The 22,056-nt window shown below is 38.2% G+C and overlaps 1 protein-coding gene across 3 annotated transcripts in view; it reads right to left on the bottom strand.

The window, feature by feature from the left end:
• Positions 1-22,056, bottom strand: part of LOC148540394 (uncharacterized) — a 70,881-nt gene that overhangs the window by 26,139 nt on the left and 22,686 nt on the right. For all 3 annotated transcript variants that reach the window (XM_088445854.1, XM_088445846.1, XM_088445839.1), the window contains exons 6-10: positions 20,700-20,758; positions 17,990-18,126; positions 17,774-17,898; positions 11,525-11,580; positions 7,793-7,947 (exon numbers count right to left, since the gene is read on the bottom strand). In XM_088445854.1, the coding sequence (XP_088301980.1) occupies positions 7,793-7,947; positions 11,525-11,580; positions 17,774-17,898; positions 17,990-18,126; positions 20,700-20,758 (532 nt within the window). The remainder of the gene's footprint in view (positions 1-7,792; positions 7,948-11,524; positions 11,581-17,773; positions 17,899-17,989; positions 18,127-20,699; positions 20,759-22,056) is intronic.

Here is a 22,056-nt window from a genome sequence, read left to right on the forward strand (position 1 = left end):
AAGAATAGTACACCTTGGAGTAGTGATAAATGCATATATTAAATTGCCATATTATATCAGCAGAGTTTGCACTATGAGAAGCAAAGTGATATCCCAAAACAGAAAATGTATATGAAAAAGAAAAAATCCAAACAATAATGGTAAGTACACAATGAGTGTTACATGTACTGAATAATGACAGTTTTCAGTGCAATAAAGAAAAATAACAGAAACAATTATACTTGTACTGAATATCAACCTAAACCATGGACATATGCAACATATTTGTGTACATATGTAATAAAGGATGTGCCCTGAAAAAACAGGGTTATGTATCACAACACAAGGGTAAGTCAATGCATAAGGTGAATTACAATATATAAAGAAAAAAAATCATTAATAATTCAAAAAATGTTAATGAACATAGAGAAGCAATAGTATATATACTGAGTAGTGACACTCATCAGTGTCAAAAAAAAAAATTTGCACATGTACTAAATGAAAACAGAGAATTTGACATATAGCATAAATAGATATATATAAAAAAGGTTTAAGCTGAAGAAAGTAAAACCTGGAATAAAGTAACGTGGAGTCACTTCTACTTTCCCCTGTCTACATCAAACAGGGGATGAGAGAGAATACAACGTTTATTCCAGGGGAAACAGACAGCGTTTCTGCTGTCTGAGAATAGAACTAAATCTCACCCCTGTTACTCTCAGGCATTGCAGGGGGAGTCACAGACTAGGACTCAGATGAGAGAGCGCGGGAGAACAATAGAAAGATACCTCACAGGGAAAGTCCGTGGGTCAGAGCTGCTGGTGTGGTTATTCAGAGATCAGCATGGTAAATGAGCATAGACAGAGACAGGACACAGACTTTATCACTATCTGCAATGTCAATATATGTGTACTGATAATTACAATATATATCCCTCACTCATCTACAGGGGACACAGATTTCAAAGCTGCTGGATTATCCTAATAAATCATCTTTCTTAGTTATCATAGTGTGTTTTCTTACAATATATAATTGTTTCTGACCGACTATCATTTATGTATACGTCGATCACAACAGATATCTAATTAAAAACTACTATACTTCGCCAGATATGTACTGTATGAAGTAATCATATGTGCCTCCCTGTAGATTGAAATTAGGATTAATTAGAATATTCATTACCCTTAACAGGAGCTGATTACTCATTGAATTTTTATCAATAATAAATAATACTCATTTACACTTCAAAGGACGTTTATATTGTTATTTTTTGTCCTTAGTAGATTTCTGTTATATCTACACATCACCCTTTGGGGAGAACTTCCTTTTAAAGGTGTATATTAAACGTTAAGTTTTATTCATACTAATCATTCCATCATCATCCATATATAAACAATTATCTGTCATAAGAGTGCCCCTACAAAGGCATATTTGTCCTTTTCCACCGATTCTTGCAGAAAGTACTTTTAAATGCTTTTGCACTAAGCCTGCAAATGCTGAATAGCTTTAATTTTTATACTGCAATTTAGATGTGAGCTACTGTAGAATATGTCCCTCTACAATCTAAATCAGGCCCACCTACAGTGCAACATTCTGGAAAACAAAAATAAACTAGTGAAATTATACAAAGTTAGTGACCATTAAAAAATAATATCACTTAAAGACCCAGTGACATCTTAGGAAGTTAAAGACAACTGACAAACAAGTGCATTTTAGGGCATGTTTGAAACAATACAGGCTAGTAGGCAGTCAGGAAAGGGAGTACCAGAAGAGCCAGAGAGAAGGTAAATAATGCAGAGGCAAGGCAACACTCAGTACATGTGCCCCAACGTATGCTAATTTATATTTAGGCTGGTGGGAGCAGGTGGTGGTCTTTTCAGAGGAAAATTTAAAATACACAGAAAAGCTAAATATGTGGTTTAGATTTATAGATGACATCTTCATTGTCTGGGAAGGAGAAGAGAATATCCTAATGGAATTAATTGATAAACTCAATGATAATGGTTTTATGGTAGGTCTGCGCTACAAAAAAGGTCTATGATGGTCTCTAGCTGCTAAAGTGTACGAGGTACCCTAACCTCGTGAAGGAAGTACTAAAATATAAAAAGGTACTTCAGCGCTTGGAGATCACTTGACTAGAAATTAGATATGTATATATGTATTAGTAATAATTAGTGTTTGGTATGACTAGCTCGGAGTCAGAGTGTTAATGACTTAAATAAAAGTCCCGGTGTGAACCACCTGCTGTTGGATGGGCGTTCTTAACAAAAATAGTCAATGTGACTTGCTTAACCTGGTGGCAAAAACTTTTGGCAGTACGTTCTTGCAATATATAGTGCACTAGTCTGATATTGATGCGGTTATTGTTGATGTAATATGTCCAAACTGGACCAATCTCAAGCCCTCTTTACTGGTATGCTGATTCCACAGTTCCTCTCCACCTCGAAAATCACATAGAAACAGAACCGGAGCATCAGGTACTGGAATACACTATTATGCAGTGCATAGGTAAGTGATGTTAACTTACCCGATCTCTGTCGTCTGCCTGCTGGTTCACCAGATACCTTGCTCCACAGGGGACGACAGAGATCGGGTAAGTTAACACCACTTACCTATGCACTGCATAATAGTGTATTGTCCAAACCAATGGAGAGAAATTTAGTGACAGATGCCAAAAGAAAACAGCAACTAATAGTATTTTACACTATCAGAGCTCTCATTTTCCAGCTATAAAAAAAAATTGTGTCCCGAAAGGGGAATTTATTTGAATGAAAAGAAATTGCTCTACAGAAGAAACTTTCCAAAAAAAGAGCCAAGGAATTAGGTGGTAAATTGAGATCTTGAGGTTATAGTAATCAAAATCAAGAAAGCTTATCAGGAAACAACTGAAAAATAGAGATACACTATTATACCAGAATGATACAGGAAAAAAGGTGAAACCAGATTTGTGGGTACTTTGTAAACAATGGAAGAGTTTACAGACTGCTCCAGAAACATTTACATGTACTCAAAACAGACGAGAACCTAGCAGCTGTTAAAGGTCCAAAAATTAATAGCTGGAGGACGTCACAAAATTTCAAGGATTGTCTGATAGTCATTTTGATATCAAGAGGAAATTTAAAGAACAAAACACTGGATCCCATAAGTGTGGACATTGTAAGGCCTGTGAATTCATGGTAAAAAGATATTACTACGTGAATAGGTATGGAAATAGATGTGAGAAAGGATTTCATTAATTGTTCAACACTTGGAGTCATACTGTCTGATATGTCCATGTGGAAAGGCATATGTTGGTATGACCAAAAGACATCTGCAAAAGAGGATATTAGAACATGTGTCCAATATCAATAAAGCATACAAGGACAACAACAGAATGAAAAGCTCTAACTAGTGTGTAGCCAGACACTTCTTGCGCTATCAAGGTAAAAGTAGTGGCCTGATTGCATTTGGAATGGAGAAAATAAAACTTGGCCTAAGAGGAGGTGATATAACTCATGAACTCCTTAAAAAAAGTATCCAAATATTCTTGATGAACAGTATTACACCACTGGGTCTTAATGAACATAAATTTTTCTATGTTTCTGTAGACCAATTGATCACCACGTATATAAGTGATAACCTTCTATATAATACCAATACCTCCAAGGTCAACATGTTGAATGATGATCTGTATCGATTGATATACATGGTATAAATTGTTGAGGATCATTTACACTGACTGAAATTAGCACTATTTGAGGGCTGTAGATGGTGTATGCTAAATTCACTGATGTTATGGTATATTAATTTGAGACACTATAGCACAATAATTAATATTTAATAAATTATGTAATATAAATATAACAGTTTAATTTATATACACTATGCTCTAAAAGATATATCTTAATTTTAGATCCCACTTAATAGTTTTATTCTAATAGAGAAAATGTATTTCATTCCACATAAATGTACTGTACTTCATGATAATTAATATTTAAGTTAATTCGTATAATATATAACATTATTTACACTAGGTTAATATTTACTTTGGTATTTATTAATTTAATAGGTAAAGGTATTGAATTTCACAATGTACCTCACGATAAGTTAATGTGAATAATATATAATATTGTTTACAGGTTGGGCAATATTTTTGTATTTATTCATTTATTAAGGAATATCACTAATTATAATAAATATTGATTTTTATACATTTATTCACATTAATAGCTTATAACAACAGATACAAATCAAACCATTTAGGATACAATAGATATTAATTAAAATGTTGGAATAAGCAGATATAAATAATTATATAAGGATTTCAATTAAAATATATAAATATAATAATTGAATATAATATATATTTCAGTTAATTGTTAGGTCATATTTTAGACCTGTATATATCAGACTATATATTCATGTTATTTTAGATGACACAACCTATATAATTATGATCTATAATGATTGACATGATGACCAGAGAGGTGGATTGCAATTTTCAAATGAACACTGAAGGGATTGGAGGTTCAACACATAAAAGAACCAGGAAAGGCAACGGTCGGCTTGCCTATTTGAAAAAGCTACAGTGAAACGCACATCCCTGAGGAAAATCTCGAATAAATGAGATTGAAACATCAGAATTAAGGCTTAAAGAGTCCTATGTTTTCATTTAATTGAAAGACCTGCGAGTGCCACAGTCTCTGCTTAATATATATATATATATATATATATATATATATATATATATATATATATATATTACACACACACATATACACACTGCAATAGATGTGCTAGATAACAGAATTATTGTAGCACATGTAAGCGATTGTCAAACTGACCACGGCTGGGGACTGACACCATAACAGTGTCATTACACCCAACATTGCTGTGGATCAGTGATGTGAGACACGCTGCAAACAGGTCACAGCTGCGGTATCGCTACAACTCACTGACAGAGCTGTTACTATATGGAGCAGTCAATAAGGGTGAATACAACAGCATTCTCTAATCCATAAAATAATAATATTGTGTTAGGGCTCTCATTTAAACAGCTAATAGCACAATATCTGCATTAAATAAATGGAGAGAAATAGACACTAGTTCCTGCATTTAAAATATTATAAATGTGATGTGGAATGAGAGTTCACATGTAAATCAAATACTGAAACAAGATTTGTTGGATGCATTCAATTACAAAAAAAAAAAATTCCTATATATCATATCTTTATATCTAACAATATAAATCCAGCAATTTTGCACAAAGCTGAATGATTAGGGACTCTTAGTAAAAATAAGATACATTATTTCCGGAATTTATGTGGATGGGAATATGAGACATTGTATCTCCATAAACATGCTGCTGTAACACACCTTAAATCTGTGGGGATATTTATATGTTATTAAACAAAACATCCAATTCCCTGTTGTATTGATGTTCTATAAATGTGTATAGAGCAGATTACATCTGCATTTAACTGTTAGCAATAAGATGAATGAGCACTCTATACATGCAGCACAGTAATAGGAAAACGGGACACAGATAATCATAGCCTTTGTTTTAATACTTTCTTTACTTATCTATACAAGTTTTTATTTTGCTGAATTTTGTTTGTAATTATGTGTTTATTAAAGTACACCTAATAAAGGATACATTTTATAATAAATACACTTATGCAAATATAAGTGCACTCCAATATAGGGACCACTTTCTCCTTGCTTTCTAAAGAAGCGAGCGCTCGTTCTGTATGAGGGCGGCCGCTTCATTTTTGAAGTGCGGCCTCCTTCGCGACTGACCAGGTTGATGGTCGTGATGGTGAACATAAGGTTGAGGCCTCCTAACGTTGGGTCTCGGCAGCCGCAAGCCCCAGGGAGCTTCCTGCTCTGGAACTGATGTCAGTGTGGCCGCCCACGAAATGGAACGCCTCTGTTTCGGAAAACACCCCCCCCCCCCCCTGCCAGCCTACAAAATGGTTCGAGCCGTCAATCAACATCAACAGCCGCCCCTTTTGTAGAGAGCTCCGGAGCGAGAGAGTTTCTCCCTCGCTCTGGGGCTTGCGCACGTGCAGTGCGGCCGCTGCGCATGCGCAGGGCTAACTATCGATCCGGTTGCGAGCACATCGGTGGTTGCGACCGGGTCTGAATGAGGGCCAGAGTCCTGAGGAATGCCAACACGAAGACAGTTAGTTTGAAGTATGGAGAAAAAGAAGATGAAAGCAAAGAGGGTAGTGCCAAGGCACCTATGACACTGGAGAATTACAAAGGCAGCTGATAGGCTGAGGAGGATGGAAAAGTGGCCACTATTTTTAGAGAAAAGATGATTGAAGATGGAGCGAGAGGTAAAGAAAGAGGACAAGCATTGGATAAGGAGTCATTCCAAGAGTTTGGAAGCAAAGGGGAGGAGAGAGATGTGGCAGTAATTAGAGAGGAAGTCCGTATCAAGAGGGTTTTTTTTTTTTTTTTTCTAGAATTCCTTCTGCCTTTGTCATTGGAGTAGAGACAAGCTACCTTTGAGATTTGAGTCATCAGAGTCTACTTGAGGGAAATTAACTTCTAAGACCTTGGAAAACCTTTTTGTAAAAGCTCCATTCTCCTGGATGAAAGACATTGGCTGAGCTAATCAGCCATGCTGTTGCCCTTGCACAACAGAGGATTGGAAAGGGTCTCCTGTCTATGGTATGGCTGCCAATACCTCCATCATGGTCCTGCTTCTGGTGCCATTAGTTAATGAAAGTAACTCAGGGACTTTTCAGATTGTTTGAAGGATTCTCAGGGAATGCCACACTGCCCTCAACTCTAGAATGTTTACACGCAGTTGCCTTTCACTCAGTAACCATGTGCCCTGCATCACTTCTGCTAGCAGATGAGAACAAACCTGTGGGGCTGAAATTCATTGTGAGCACAATCTATTCTGGTTCTGAGACAGAAACAATAAAACTTCAACCATAAATCTTTTCACCAACTGAGTTACTCCATGGTTATTTCTTAGTATGAAGACTTGATCCATTGATTGCAGGATCTTCAACTGGAGCAGTTTATATTGTTTGCCACTTTCCGTAAAAAAGAAATACAATGCCTATGATCCCAGGAGACAGAGAAAAGCCTATATATGCACCATTGGTGAAGGGCTGTATGCAGTATGAATAATTGACTGCTAAACTGGAAGTGATGACCTATAACTAAAAATCTGAGAAAGCAATTATGTTAAGTTATGACCTGAATAAGCATTCTAAAGATCAGGAGTTCTCAAACTGTGTCCTCAAGGTAACCTAGCAGTCCAGTTTTTAAAAATATCCATGCTTAAGCATAGATTTAATTAGTACCTCATTAAGCTTGAATATACATCTATGCACAAGCATTGATATCTTTAAAACCTAGACTGTTAGGGTTGAAAGCTACTGCTGTAGATCAATTGAGGTAACAAGATAAAGGAAGACTTCTTTATAGCAGAGTTTTTCAAACTCTGTCCTCAGGACCCCACACAGGTCACACTTTCCAAGTCACCCAGCAGGTGCACAGGTGTATTCATTACTCACTGACATTATAAAAGTTCCACAGGTGGAGTTAATTATTTCACTTGTGATTCTGTAAGGAGACCTGGAAAACATACACTGTTCGGGGACAGAGTTTGAGAACCTGTGCTCCATAGCATGAAGAAGTACAGACCTCAGAAATGGATTGAGTAAATAAATTGTCAAGCAGAACAAATAAAGGATGGTTTGGAACACACTTGCTTATGTTTCTACCAGGTTATACAATAAGAAATGTATTCATTTCTTTATTTTACTTTTTTCAGGTGAAGGGATCTTTAAATTTTAGGCAAAACCTTAATTACCTCCAACCACTATAGTTCTAGAATCCACTTTATATGATGAGGATCCCAAAATGCCATCAGATCCAAGAGAATTGAGTAATAGTTTCAAGATTTCCTTACTGCCAGGAGCTGGTAGTTGATACAACAGGTCCCCTCTGCACACCACAGAGCCACTCCTAGAGGTAAAATTAAAAAAAAAAAAAATGGATTATAAACAGTATCTCAATTTAAATTCACATAACCCTAGAAAGCGAACAATGGGTCTGACGCACATGGCCATTTCTAACTTTCCAATGAACATCATCCAAGTGGCAGTGATGTGCAGCCAGGTGAGGCAGCTTAGCACTTCGGTATACTTACTATAAAAATGCTAACAAAAAAAATCTGAAAGAAATTATAAATATCTTTGTATTATTCTAATCATTTTTATAGTTCAAACTCTGGAGTAAAAAGTGTATGGCAGGTGAGGTACTGCCTCCCCTATCTACCTTTTCTGCACATGCCTGATCAAAACACACCAAATTTCCAGCACTGTATACTGCTGCACCTTTAATGCCCACATGAACCCTCGGGTTCATATATGTATCTGTAAATCTAGCTGTGGAACTAGCCAGTGCCTCCCCAGCCATTTATCTCACCACATGTCACTGCCAAGTGGCAACTTTAACTTGCTCAGTTAAGATGTTGTTACAGGACATTCTGCAAAACAATGTACCTGCAGTTGGAACCAATAGGTCTACCAAATCCAAGAGATATGGAATATGTCCATTGAAAAAGACCAAAAGACATGCCAATGAACGCATCACAAGCCGATGTGCATGGAAAATCAGGCAAGGATTTGTTCTGATTGTATTTGAATGAAAAAAACTTTTTTTCAGTTGTAATTACTGGTTTCGAACATATAGTAGCCATATTTTGCACACCATTGTTCGATAAATGTTCTGGATACTACAGATTTTTCATTTTACAGGTATCATAGATCCAGGTTAGCCCTTTAGCTTTCTAGGGTTATACTGTGTGGAGAAGTATCGTTTTTGTACATCTTTGTAACACACAGTTAGTGGAATATTAACTGTATTTATCCTTTGAGGTGCTGCACACATTAATAACCTTGATCTTCTCTCAAATCCTCTTACTCCACAGTTCCTGGAGGGTCAAACCCCAGGCAGAGAGGCAAAGACTCCACGAGCAAAATGCATGAATAAAAACAGTTTGGGGATGCTATTCAATATATTAAACTATGTTTCTTTGTTTAATCAACTCCTGGACAGTGTTTGTTTGCGAATAGGAACCAGGGGCCTCAAAAAGGGGGGGGGGGGGATTTTGGAGAGTGGGTACCAATTACCTGGGCTTGCTGGAGGGGCCCAGGTCCAATGCCGCCCCCCCACCCTCTTTCCAGCCCAGTACACTCTGCTGTATGCTAGGCTGCAATGGGAGACTATTGCTGCTGCTCAGCAGCAGTGAGCAGTCTCCTCTGCCTGTAGGGGGGGTGAGCGATCACACTAATCGCGCTCCAACCCCTCCTGGATTTGCGCCCTCCTACCCAGCACTGCAAAAATGTTTTGCTTTCTTTTTTTTCTTAAGGGGGAGTGGCCAATCCTTCCTTCCAGAATTAGGCCACACACGTTTCCCCAGGGCAGCTCTCTACAGCCCTGAAAGGAATCTAAAAGTTCTGCCATTTTTTTCTAAATAAACTTTGCAATAACTCATAGGTGGAGTACTGCCACAAGACCAATATTGAAAGAACATGTAAGAACCCTTTCCAAACACACTGTTCAGTAAATACTTATTAAAATAGTTAAAAGTTAATGCTTAAGAAGTCAATAACTATGTTAAAGATGCTGTAGTCATACATTGGCAAGTTTAAATCAGTTCGGTGCCATAGGGGCGGTGCATATATTGTTGTTTTGCTGCAGTTGGTCATTGGATTCTGTGGACAAAATCTGTTCCTGAAGCATTAACTGTCCCTCATGGAAACAAGACATCCTAGTCTGTGGGTGACTATTAGGCCAAATTACTGCTGATTTGTATTCAGTGAGTAATCTATCAGTATAAAGAGTTACTACTCCACAAACAAGCAGTCTTTCTGGAATAGCAGTATACCAGTGGCATACTGTAAGATCAGTGGCTGGTGAGGCACGGACTAGTATCAGAGCCAGATTTACACACACACAGTATATGGACCCAAAAGTGTTACCTTAAATCCACCAATTGGCAGGTTGCATATTAACATACATTCCCCTGTATCTCATCAGAATTGACAGCACAGGAATACTCAAAGCCAACAGCACAATAACTAGAAATACATTCACCTGTATCTGAACAATTCAGGATTTATTGATTTGTGTCATAGGTGGTTATACTCATGTAAAGAATCTCATTTATTCCAGTTAAGACCCAACACTAAAACTAAACTAAATATAATGTCCAGGGATTCAGTTTACCCAATAATGGACACAGATTCTGCTACTCCCCACGATGCGCTAGTATCTTCCCTACTCTTTACTTCTTACTGCGTCTTCTAACACTTTCTCTGTCTCTCCTGCCCAACACTAGCACTTCTCCGCCACCACCAACTGCCACCTGCCTCCAACTGTAACTTGCCTTACATCTGACACTGCTCATGGGGCGTCCCCTCAACATCTTGCACAACTGCAGCAGCTGCTAGGAATAGTAGCCTGTGTAATAGCATGCGCATACACTGTAGCACAATGCTGTGTCAGAAGTAAATCCTCGCATAGCGGGTATTACACCGGTCTATAGCAATATTACATTATTATGGCAAGTAATCACCGAGGATTGCAAAATTATTTTCATTCCTTAACCCAGTGGTCCCCAAACTTTTTTGAATCATGAAATTTTTTCCACAGCACCCCTAGGCCAAAAATGTTTTATTGAGAAATTTAGCAAAAATTATTCAATTAAGTCAATATTGTTTACCTGTTATTCTTAGGCTCAGCTTTGTGGTGGTGGACAGGGTTGTGCTTTGGTTGTCCACATATCTTATGATTGGTGGCCACCAACACTTGTTTTTCCCATCACATTGACCATAAAGATCTTGATTTGGTTCTGAACCACCAACCCAAGGCTCCCTCGTAAGTACCCCAAGGCACCACGGAACCCAGTTTGGGAACCACTGCCTTAACCACTTACCTAGCACGGTCATATGGGTAAAAACTGCAGCAAGGAATACCATGCGAACAGTACTCTGGGGTGAATGCACTGAAAAAATACAGGGGGGGGGGAACATAGCTCCCCTTTGAGCACTAAAATGTTTATCTCTGCAAGGATCAGCTGCCGCAGTGGGAAAGAAAATTATTCCACCGCCACTTTTACATATCCATCCACTTCTCCAGACTGCAGTTGTGGAGAAGTCTTTAGCAAGCCTTGTTTTACTGCCTGAAACAACAATAGTAGACCCACAGATGATGACCCGTTCACTGTACCTGTAATTTTGATAATGATAACCAGCCATGCACCAATTTTTCTTCATTTTTTTTAATGGTGGTAATAAAATGTAGAGCTTAAACAAAAAACACTGGTCTAAAATTGAAGTGTGTGGTTCTCCCCTGACCACAGAGACAATGGAGGAGGTTTGAAAGCCATAGAGATTTCTATACCATCCATCTGATAACAGAGTGGAATAGTGATTATAAGATGCCAAGTGGATTCAATAAATATACAATGTATAAAACTTTACAAATAGAATAATTTCAGACATTAGCCTATATGAGAAAACAAGCTGAAACTTACTTAAATTCCCGGATTATCACCTGGAGGGGATTGCTGTCATGAAGCGCAGATTGAACCTACAAAACCACAAGAGAGTTGCGTATCAACATCAGGGCCTTGTTCCTGTATCTGGAGCTTGTCTTCTTGTATCTGCAACAAAGCTTGTGGCGACGACAAAATCACAAGTTAATTATGAACAGACTGAATATTTTCTGGTACCTTTGTTTCTAGCTATGCTATTTCAACCTTTTCCTGAGCCATCCTTAGGTCCAAATGACATTAACGATTATTGATTCATTAACTGCCTTAGCTACCAGGTATAGTTTTTGCATGTCTATTATATATTCCTGCCATGGGTTTTGTTTAGTTTGTGTAAAACAGGTGTTCATGAAATTCTGAAAGGTGTGGACGACAGGCACACATATCTATATTAAGTCCAAGTGTTCCCTCCATTAGCTATCTCCTGTGGCACCACTTGCTTTTCCCAAGGGATCCCCCTTTAGGTATAGAAATTGCTAAAGCAGCTGCTAGCCATCAATGTACTAAGAGCCTGATCTAGCAAGGAACGCAGCAGTGTATTTGCACGCACCTGGTCAATGTTTTCACACTGCACGTAGGGACGCAGTTACATGGGCGTGTATAATTAAGCTGTGCAGCTGCATACGCAGCCAGAGGTCTAGTTGAACACAGGAAGTGGCCAAAATCCTGAGAGGTCTTGTCAACCATTATTGTGCGTATGGGTCCTATGGTTCTCGATGTTACCGATGGTTTTGCTGTCTTGCGAATGTAAGGAAAGGTAAGGAGGCGGTATTATGTAGAGCTGGGTGTCTGCATTTTGTGGTGCGGCAGCAATGTGATTTCATGCATTTGTACAATTTCGCAGCAGCCAAGTGCGTATGCAGACTTGCGTTCTGTGCTGAATCTGTCCATAAGTAAATTATAATGTAATTTTGCTTCCCCTCTATGGAAGTCAGTGACAAGAAAGTGCAAAAGGAAAAGACTGACAAAGGACCTTTACAAAGACAAATGGTCCATATTATAGATCTCTCTGTCATAAACCAAACTGGCAGAATTCTAATCATTCAATGAGTGCAGGGGTATTCTTCCTATACCTTTTAGGGAACCATCACTGTGGGCAGGGGGTGCTGTAGAAGGGTTGGGTACTGTGGTCAGAATCCAGACGCCAGCATCCCGACAGTGTTAGGATGCTGACACCTGTCGGTAAGTATCCTAACCCTATCCTTAAACCTAACTCTCCCCGCTGCCTAAACCTAACCTTTCTCCTGTAGTGCCTAACCCTACTACTTGGTGTCTAGATGACGGCGCCGGCATTATGACTGGTGTCGGGATTCCGGCGCCTGCATTCTAAGCACCGGCATCCGACAGCCGTGATTTAAACTACATCCCCTGCAGAAAAGACTAGTGGATAAGAGACATGGGTCTGTATCCCTTTGAATTGTTATGGTGCATACACACTGGGCAATTTTACTGAGCAATTGCACGATTACGATGTCGTAATCATGCAATCGCTCAGTAATCATGCACTATAATAACAGAAATGACCAGCAATGCGCGCTCCCGCTGGTCATTCCCAACCTTGTCCATCGCCTGAACATGCAGCCCAATCTGTCAATAACGACAGATTGGCCATGTTCTGGAATGATGGAGGGTGCCTACACTGAACGACTGATCATTCAGGGGAACAGGAACGACTGTACGATTACGATGTCGTAATCATACGGTCTTTCCTAATCGCCCAGTGTGTACGCACCTTTACTGTCCAACTTGCACTTTATTATATTGTTTCTCGAAGAACTTTATTAAGCAAGTTTAGACAGTAAAGACGGTGAAGGTCAAACCGCATTAACAGCAAAATAGCCAAAATATTATTAATGTAAATCAAATGAGACATTTATAGCTATGTACTGTAGATTATAATTGGGAGAGGCCGACACGTCTGCTTTTTATAATTCACTGCAAAAACTTTGGTGCTGTGTAGCCAATCTTTAAATTATGTTTTACATTAAAGTCAGTTGCCTACAACCCCCCAGTTATTCACTGAAATGCTATATATGCTCTATTAGGCCACAAGCCACCTCTGCCAATCTGAATGCTAACCACTAAAATATAGAAGTTGTCACCAAAAAGTTTTGCGATTTATGCAGGCCATTGAAATATAAGCCAACTTCTAATTAGAGATTAGCGGTTCTGCTTTAACATTTGTCACAATTGCTTTTTTTTTGTAACATCAATATTTATTAAGAACATTTTTCAAATACAAAAATCCCAAATATTCAAATACAACTTTTTATATATTTAGAAAAAGAAAAAAAAAAAAAAAAGAAACAAAAACCCAAAATAAAAGAAAATAGATTTAAAATAAGAAAAAGGGGGGAGGAATAAATAAAGCAGAAAATAAACAATGTCAAATAGAAACATCTGAAGACACAATGAAATACATATACAACATATGGGTAATATCTTACCAACAAATGGAACAAACTAAAATCCGAATCAGGTATCTTGCTGTTGCAAAGTTTAGGAATCCGGAGAAGGGGAGACTAGAAATATGGATCTGTTGAAAGACACCAGCTCCTTCAGTGATGTAAAGATGCCAAGACATCCATTTCACCAAAGGAGAATTAGGTGAAGTAGAATAGGGATCATCATAAACCTCCATTTCAAAATTATACTGAATTTTTGAAAATACTCGAGATATAATGGAGGGGTTTGGAGATTCCACAATTTCGCCAGTGTAGCTCTAGCCGTCAGCAAAATTTGGCCTGTCAGATAACATTCACTTTTAGGAATAGAACGGGGACACAAATTAAGCAATGCTAGAACCGGATTCAGATTAACAATCATACCAAGAAATTTAGACAAGTCAAATACCTCAATCCAGAAACCACGAAGGATTGGGCAATACCAGAAGACATGAAAAATGGTACCCTCCTGCGAACATTGGCTCCAACAAAATTTTGAGCAGGAAGACCACATTTTGTGCAATTTAATTGGGGTGAGAGAGTCTATGGAGTAGTTTAAAATGCATCTCTATATGATTGGTACACCTAGACATGTGAAACGAATTAGTATAGATACTTTCCCATTGTAGTGGGGTAAAAGTATGCTGCAAATCAAATTCCCATTGGAGTTGCGTTGTAGACTTGTTGATAGGTGTAGACTGTATAACCACATAAGAAATATCCCCCTAGAGGTTTGTGAAGATAGTTTACTCAAGATCAATGGACGAGGTAGGGACAATGCTCTGGGTAATTTATTGCATGTCGTAAAGCCAATGGGTTATTTGGAGGTAGGAATAGTGGGGAATCCAAATGTTGTTTGGAGTTGGGAAAAAAAGACTGTAGAGAGTCACCGAGAAGGAGATCATTTAGAGTAGATACCCCATGGGAGATCCATAAGGTATGGAAGAGATGGGGAATTAAGAAACTCAACGCTTTAATAGATAAATTTCTAGAGGGCAGATCCCAATCTGCATTACATATAACCGTAGTATCCCATGCCTTTAGAGTATCCACAATAGCTAGTATACAAAACTTAGGAAGGGGGTGGACCTGTTTTGGAAGCCAAAGCAGATCTGTTGGAGGGAATCCTGCCAATGTAGTATGTTCTAGGTCGACCCAGGGTTTGAGCCCAGGGGGCAGGAACCAGTTGTGGACATGTGCCAGCATACAGGCTGATTGATACAAGGAAAGGTCAGGAAGCTTCACCCCACCATATCTTTTTGGAAGAGCCATCTTATGGGCGGCTAACCGTGGGAGCTTGTTTTTCCAAACATATGATAGCATTCATTTTGTAAACATCGTTAAATAACTGAAAGGAAAAATATAAGGGATAGTTCGAAATAGATACATTAATTTGGGGAGTAATGTCATTTTAAAGGCAGCAATGCATCCCAACCATGATATCTCATAGGAACTCCAGGTGCGAGTTAGCGCAGAAATGTATGTGAACACTGGCGGTAAATTAACTTCAAAAACATCTTTAACATGGGTTGGAATCTGCATACCAAGGTAAGTGAGAGACAGTCTTCCAATTATAAGGAAAATTAAGTTTGAGAAGGGATAGTACAGACGAGGAGATATTGATTGGGAGGGCATCGGATTTAGATTTAATTTGTATAAAGAAGCTGCACTAAAATTATCCAAAATATTATGTAACATAGGTAAAGAAGTTAAAGGTTTGGTAACAAATAGGAGGACATCGTCAGCAAAGAGACCGTTTGTGAGGACCATTCAGAGTAGGGTAACCAGGAAATTCTGTAGAGTCCCTGATTTTTTGAGCTAGAAGTTCCATAGCAAGAACAAAAATGAGAGGGGAAAGCGGACAACCCTGCCTAGTGCCATGAAATATGGTGTTGGAGAGGAAGCCATTGCTAAAGACCCGAGCAGAGGGGTGTTGGTACAAAGCCATTATTGAATCCAATATGGCACTGCCAAAACAAAAGAGACAGCGTTTACTTCATATAGTCCCAATTAAGCCTATCAATGGCTTTCTCAGCATCTAAAGAAAGCAGGATGAATTGTTCCTGGGACAGAGAGCAATTGAATTATCAGAGGCTTGTCGATCCAAGACAAAACCAACTTGGTCAGGGTGTATAAGCTGTGGGAGAAGGGGGGAAATTCAATTTGCTATAGGCCGGGCAAATATTTTGACATCCGTATTTAATAACGCTATTGGTCTATAGTTCTTAACATCTAAAAAATCTTTACCCGGTTTAGGGATAGTAACTATATGAGATTCCAAAAGTTCAATAGGGAAACGGCCTAGCTTAGTAGCTTCATTAAAAAGGTTTACTAGAATAGGAGCTAAACCAGCAGAAAAAAAAAAAAGTATATAAAAAGGTGTTAATAAAGCCATCGGGGCCTGGAGCTTTGCCCTTAGGGAGAGTTTTAATAACATGCTCAACTTCCTCTAGAGTCCAAGGGGCATTTAGTAAGGCTAAATCTTCCCTAGATAAAGATGGCAACTTCAAACTAGAGAAAAAAAAGGAAATAGTATCATCACTAGTAGTTTGTGGGGTTACAGTGTCAGACGGTAAATCATAGAGCCAGCATACTATTGTGCAAAAAGGTTGGAAATATGTTAGGGATTAAATGTCTTTCTATGCTGACCATCAATCAAGCAATGGATTCTATTCCATGCCCGTTGACCACATAACCTGCGAGCTAACATTCTACCTGCTTTATTACCTGCTGTATAGAATTTATGCCTACTTTTAGTAAGAGCTGCCTGCATACGACCCATTAAGAGTTTCTGCACCTTTGATCTAACTGATACCAGCTGTTTTTTTAAATTCCCTAGCTGTGGCCATTTTCCAGTTGTTTTACAGCACCGGACACCAGCGCCAACATGGGACTCCGGAGAGGTAAGTAATATTATTGGTGCAGGGTGTGCGGTGCGGGGCCCCCCTGGACCCAGGGGCCCGTGTTCCCCGCACACCCTGCACCCATTATAGATACGCCCCTGACCCGCATCACAGCTTTTAAAGCACACCAGTGGGTAAAAACAGAAATGTCCTCAGGAGAGTTAGTGCCAGTATATTGAGAAAAGGGAGGCTAAAAGCACCTGGACTACTTCAGGGGACTGAAGGAGGTGATCAGATAACCTCCAATTTGGCACAATTTCTGATCTCAATGGCTATCAAAAACACATTGAGGTGATTAGCCAATAAGATGCAGTTTTTAAGATCCAAACAATTGAGTAAAACAGAATCGTGTGTGGTACATAAATCACTACAACATGACGACACAGAATATGCTTAAGGGAAGGGGGAAGACTGAGGATGTATTACTTCCCCATAGGATTGTAGATCAATTGCAACAGAGGCAATAGGAGGTCAATACAGTAGGGGAATTTGACAATGTATGTGATATACAACTATTTTAAAAATATTTTAGGAAAAAAATTGATGTTAAACCTTAATTATGGTCTTAACTTTTAGGGAATATTACAGTAAAAATGTAGGTCTGAAAAAATTATACATCATTTTGGAGCAAAATTATTTGTCTTCATTACAAAGTATGTTTTACCTTCACGTATCATTATGCTGCAAACATTCACACATCTTCTAATATAAAAAAGTATTATGTACTATTTAAAAGGGTAGAGCTGCATAAACCATGCTAGACACAAAAATGACCACCATTCATGATAGTAATCCAATCAGTAAACAGAAGACACTTAAGTCAAGCAGGTCACAAACCTTACACATCACACCTGTGAGGTCAACAAATGCGCACAGCAACTCACCACCACTGATAGATCTTTGCTAAGTATCTGGGATTCAGGAGAGGACATATCCAATAACTTTAACACAAATGGTTGGTTTATCACACGAAAGACAATGGAGTGAACAAGCAACTCACTGAGCTTGCCTAAAAAGAGAGCACAAGCTTAGTACATTAAGAAATGAACCTTTTTAGGATAGAATGACAAGGAAAGAGGTTTTACAGTAACAATACTAACCATCCACAGTGACTGAACTGAAGTCCACAGATCTGTTAATAAGTGGCAGCAGAGTTGACAGCAGAGACTGCACATTTATATGTACAGGAGAGTTCAGACACAGGATACCTCTGACTTCTAGATCACCATGTACGTCTCTAGGAAATTGAAATCAGCACTGGACAGTCAAACTTGGTAAAATAGACTTTGGAGTTAGGTCTGCTTTCTCACCAAATATAACCGGTTTAAACCTCTCCTGTGACTTATGGTGCATACACACGATCAGATTTTTTCTTCAGATATGGACGATAACGATTTAAAAATCGTTCAGTCGTTCATATCTGATGAAAAATCGTTCATATCTGACATGCCTGAACGATGGACGATCAACGATGCGCGTTCCCGTTTGTCAGATAACGATATCTGACATCTGATGGGTTTGCAGTCAGACTTGGACGATTCCATTCATTTTAATGCAGTCAAAAATCGTTCAAAACTTTGGTCAAATCGTCCAAATCGTTCAAATCGTTTAATCGTTCAGTCGTTCATCTGACAAATCTGACAAGTCTGACAAATCTGACCGTGTGTACGCTCCATAAGACAGACAATCCCAGCATCCTGTAAATTGTTAAAAGATGGGCACAGGAATGTTTAGTATAAATCTTTAATCATTTTTGCTGTCAAAGACAGTTGGGAAGTACCTTGAATTTTCCAGAAAAGTGCTGGATTTTACCACGAAAATCTGCTACTTTTACTTAACTAGGATATGGAAACGCAGCTGTTCTAGTCATCACAGGAATGTCCTATGTTTCAGAATGATGGGATTGTAGGTCTCCAAGCATGTTTAGGAAGTTCAGAGCTATAACCTTTATACCAGCAATTACGCTACCAACTGAAACCATCTTCGAACCACACGTGAATCTTAATCCAACGTTAGGCAAATAAGTCCAGAATATGAACCTTAAAGATTTCATATTTTTCTTAGTATAAAATCGAGCTAGGGAAATAGAACTACAAAGTGATATCCCTTCTGCTCTTCACAATGTGCCACAGACAGCAATGAATGGCAAATGAAAGTGAGAATATCACCTGTGATCACGCAGCTAGAAATAGTGTCACAAATCCAGTCCCTACAATTGAATCTGTGTAGACAAACCAACTGTTGAGCTCGGAGGATGAGTGAGAAAGTTAAGGGAGAAACAGTGATAAAGGTGTGAATTATCCTTTATTTATATGATGCCACAAGTGTTCCACAACACCTTACAAAGTACATAAACAAACGAATGAACAAGAAACCGTACAATGCAGGACAAGGACATTGTTTATGCACATTGCTGCATTAGCGATTATAAAACTCAGAATAAGCAGCAGGGAGTCAGCAATCAAGTGTTAGGTACCATTGTGGGGATTAAGGAGTAGAAGAAAGTATAAGTAAGGCAAAGCACATGAGGGAAGAGGAGACTGCTCATGAGAGCTTACATTCTAAAGGGGAGGGGCACACAAACAGGCGTGACGCAGATGGGTTAGACAGTTGGGAAAGACAAGATATTATTTGAAACCTATACCCAAAGTTTCCATTTGGGGAGGATTTCATTCTAAAGAAAATATATAATACATATGAACAGAGCATAAAGCCGACATTCATATAACATGAAGATTAAATGTAAACAACCACATAGTAGCAGTTATGGCAATGTGTGGTGAACAAGTCAAAATCAAATAAGGCATTCAATCTTATGAGATTTATTAATCGCTGTGTTTTAACAGATCATGAGAATTGTCTGCATGATCTGTAGAAGACCTATTTCTAATCAATGAGCATTCTATGCATCACTATTGGCAAAAGTCATGCTCTAAAAAGGAGAGGCAGAGACCAGAATAAATATTTGTTCAAACATGAAATCATATAGAGCAGCTTTAGAATCTGACAGCAGATGTGACCACCTCTTTCAGCTGCATGAGCTCAGGTGAAATTCTTCCTCTTATTTACTGTTCACTGCCGTCTGTAACACACGGAGAGACGCAGAAGGGATATCACTGTACACTCAGCATCTATTTCCCAATCTCACTTTTATACCAAATCATTTAGGCTCAAATTCTGCATATATACACATAGATTATATATATATATATATATATATATATATATATATATATATATCTATATCAATAGCACTGTGTGGCTGAAATCAAGAACACTGATCTTTGTTACAAATCCCTGTAAGTACTGTGATGAACAAATACACTTGACAATAAAATGAGGTTGTGCCAAATTGTCCGAATTTACTTTAGACCATACTGTGACACAAATAAATAAATCAGTTGTAAGTATCACAATTTGTGATCATATTTTCACTTATTTTACACAGCAGGAATACTAGTCTACCTTTAGATAATGTAAGTTTGTTTTGCAACTAAATTTTAAATATAACAATAAATAATAAGTTTTAATCAATCAATTAAGAGTGCCCCACACATGGAGTCCTCTCCCTCTTGTTGGGGTTATGCAGAGTTGGTAATCTGTGGCTTTCTTGATGTCCGTCTTATTACTCAAGCTTGAGGGATAACTAAAATCTTTGTTTTTACAAATAATGTGTGATTTCAGCACATTTCTTCCATGGCTTTGCAGAAAAGGTGTACAGTTCTAGAATACAACTATCCCTCCATTACATATATATATATGCAAAGTGTCTAAAAAATAAATGTGTGCAAGTCATCGGTCATTTCTTACCGAATTTGTGAAAAGGAGACGTTTTTGATTGGAAATGTTACATTGACAGCCTGAAACACCTATTAAAGCAAATGGTAAAAATATATACAATATATTTAACAATTGAAATAAAACATGAGGTATAATGAATATTCTATGAAACATTTTCAGAAAAAATGAATGGCTAGAAATGGTGAAGGTAGAGAAGAAAGAAAAAGTAAAAAAAATATGAGAAATCAATTAACATGCATTAAATATAAGCTGCTTTTAGGTTTGTGGCAATAATTCTGAGTAGACATATCTATTGTACATCCATAGATGAATGCAGTGTTTAATTTAAAATGCTTTAAGCCAGTGTGTGAGTAACCAGCTGCACCTGTTTTGGCAAAGCAACATCCCTGACCTCACCATGTAATGTGAAATGGTAGATGAAAGACTGTCTCAGATTTTATCTAGTAGTCAGATAAAATGAAGCACCTTACTACCTAGTGTCCTATAGGTAATCTATAACCATTTTTTTAGACTTTGCAGCCCACAGGTATTAATAGCACAAAACTTATATAAAATATTCACCCTTATATATCCTATAAATCAAAGACATACCCCCCAAAGTGTGTTTAATACCATTAAATGGCTTGTATTTAGGTATTAGATAGTATAACGTGGTGTTAGTTATTTAGAGTAACACCCATAACATTTATATATGCTTTTTATTGTTATTGCCCAAAAATATGAACCAAACAAGTCTCAGTCAACCAGATGATACCAAAAAGGTCCATACAGACAACTGACACCATGGCTGATGTGTGTGGGCTGCAGGAAAAGACAAGTCTTCATTAGAAGATCTTTAACCACTTGCCTGTTGTGGGTGCATAATTTGCCACCATGCCAGGCTGTAAGTTTCCTGACATGGTCGTAAACAATGCGACCTGTCAAACGCAAACTGGGCAGCTGCCGGAAGATAATCTTCCAGCAGCTGCCAATGGTAGAGGGACCTCCCTCTATCTCTGCACCCTCACCAGTATTTGGCGTGCTGCTGATCAGGCTGGACCCCTCGGCGGCTGCAGCTGCCGGGGAAATGTAAATGAACCAGCCCCCAGTATATCCAGCAGCAGCAGGGAAGAGCATATTATTGTTGTGTATCAAAACTTTTTTTTTTTTTTTTTTTTTTTTAATAAAATAGTGTTGGATAAGTTTTAAATAGATGTTCTTGACCTTATTCAATCATAAAAAAAAAGAAATTCTGCGCAGTAGCCAGGTAAGTGGTTAAGAACTAAGAGCCATAAAGTATCATCAAGCTGTGGAGATGAAATGTTGCTACTCACATTAAATGCTTTGGTCCACACCAGTCAAGGCATTTTCATACTTCTGCCTACCA

This window comes from Taudactylus pleione, unplaced genomic scaffold, assembly GCF_031769625.1.
Source record: "Taudactylus pleione unplaced genomic scaffold, aTauple2 ptg000019l, whole genome shotgun sequence".
In the NCBI taxonomy this organism is placed as follows: domain Eukaryota; kingdom Metazoa; phylum Chordata; class Amphibia; order Anura; family Myobatrachidae; genus Taudactylus; species Taudactylus pleione.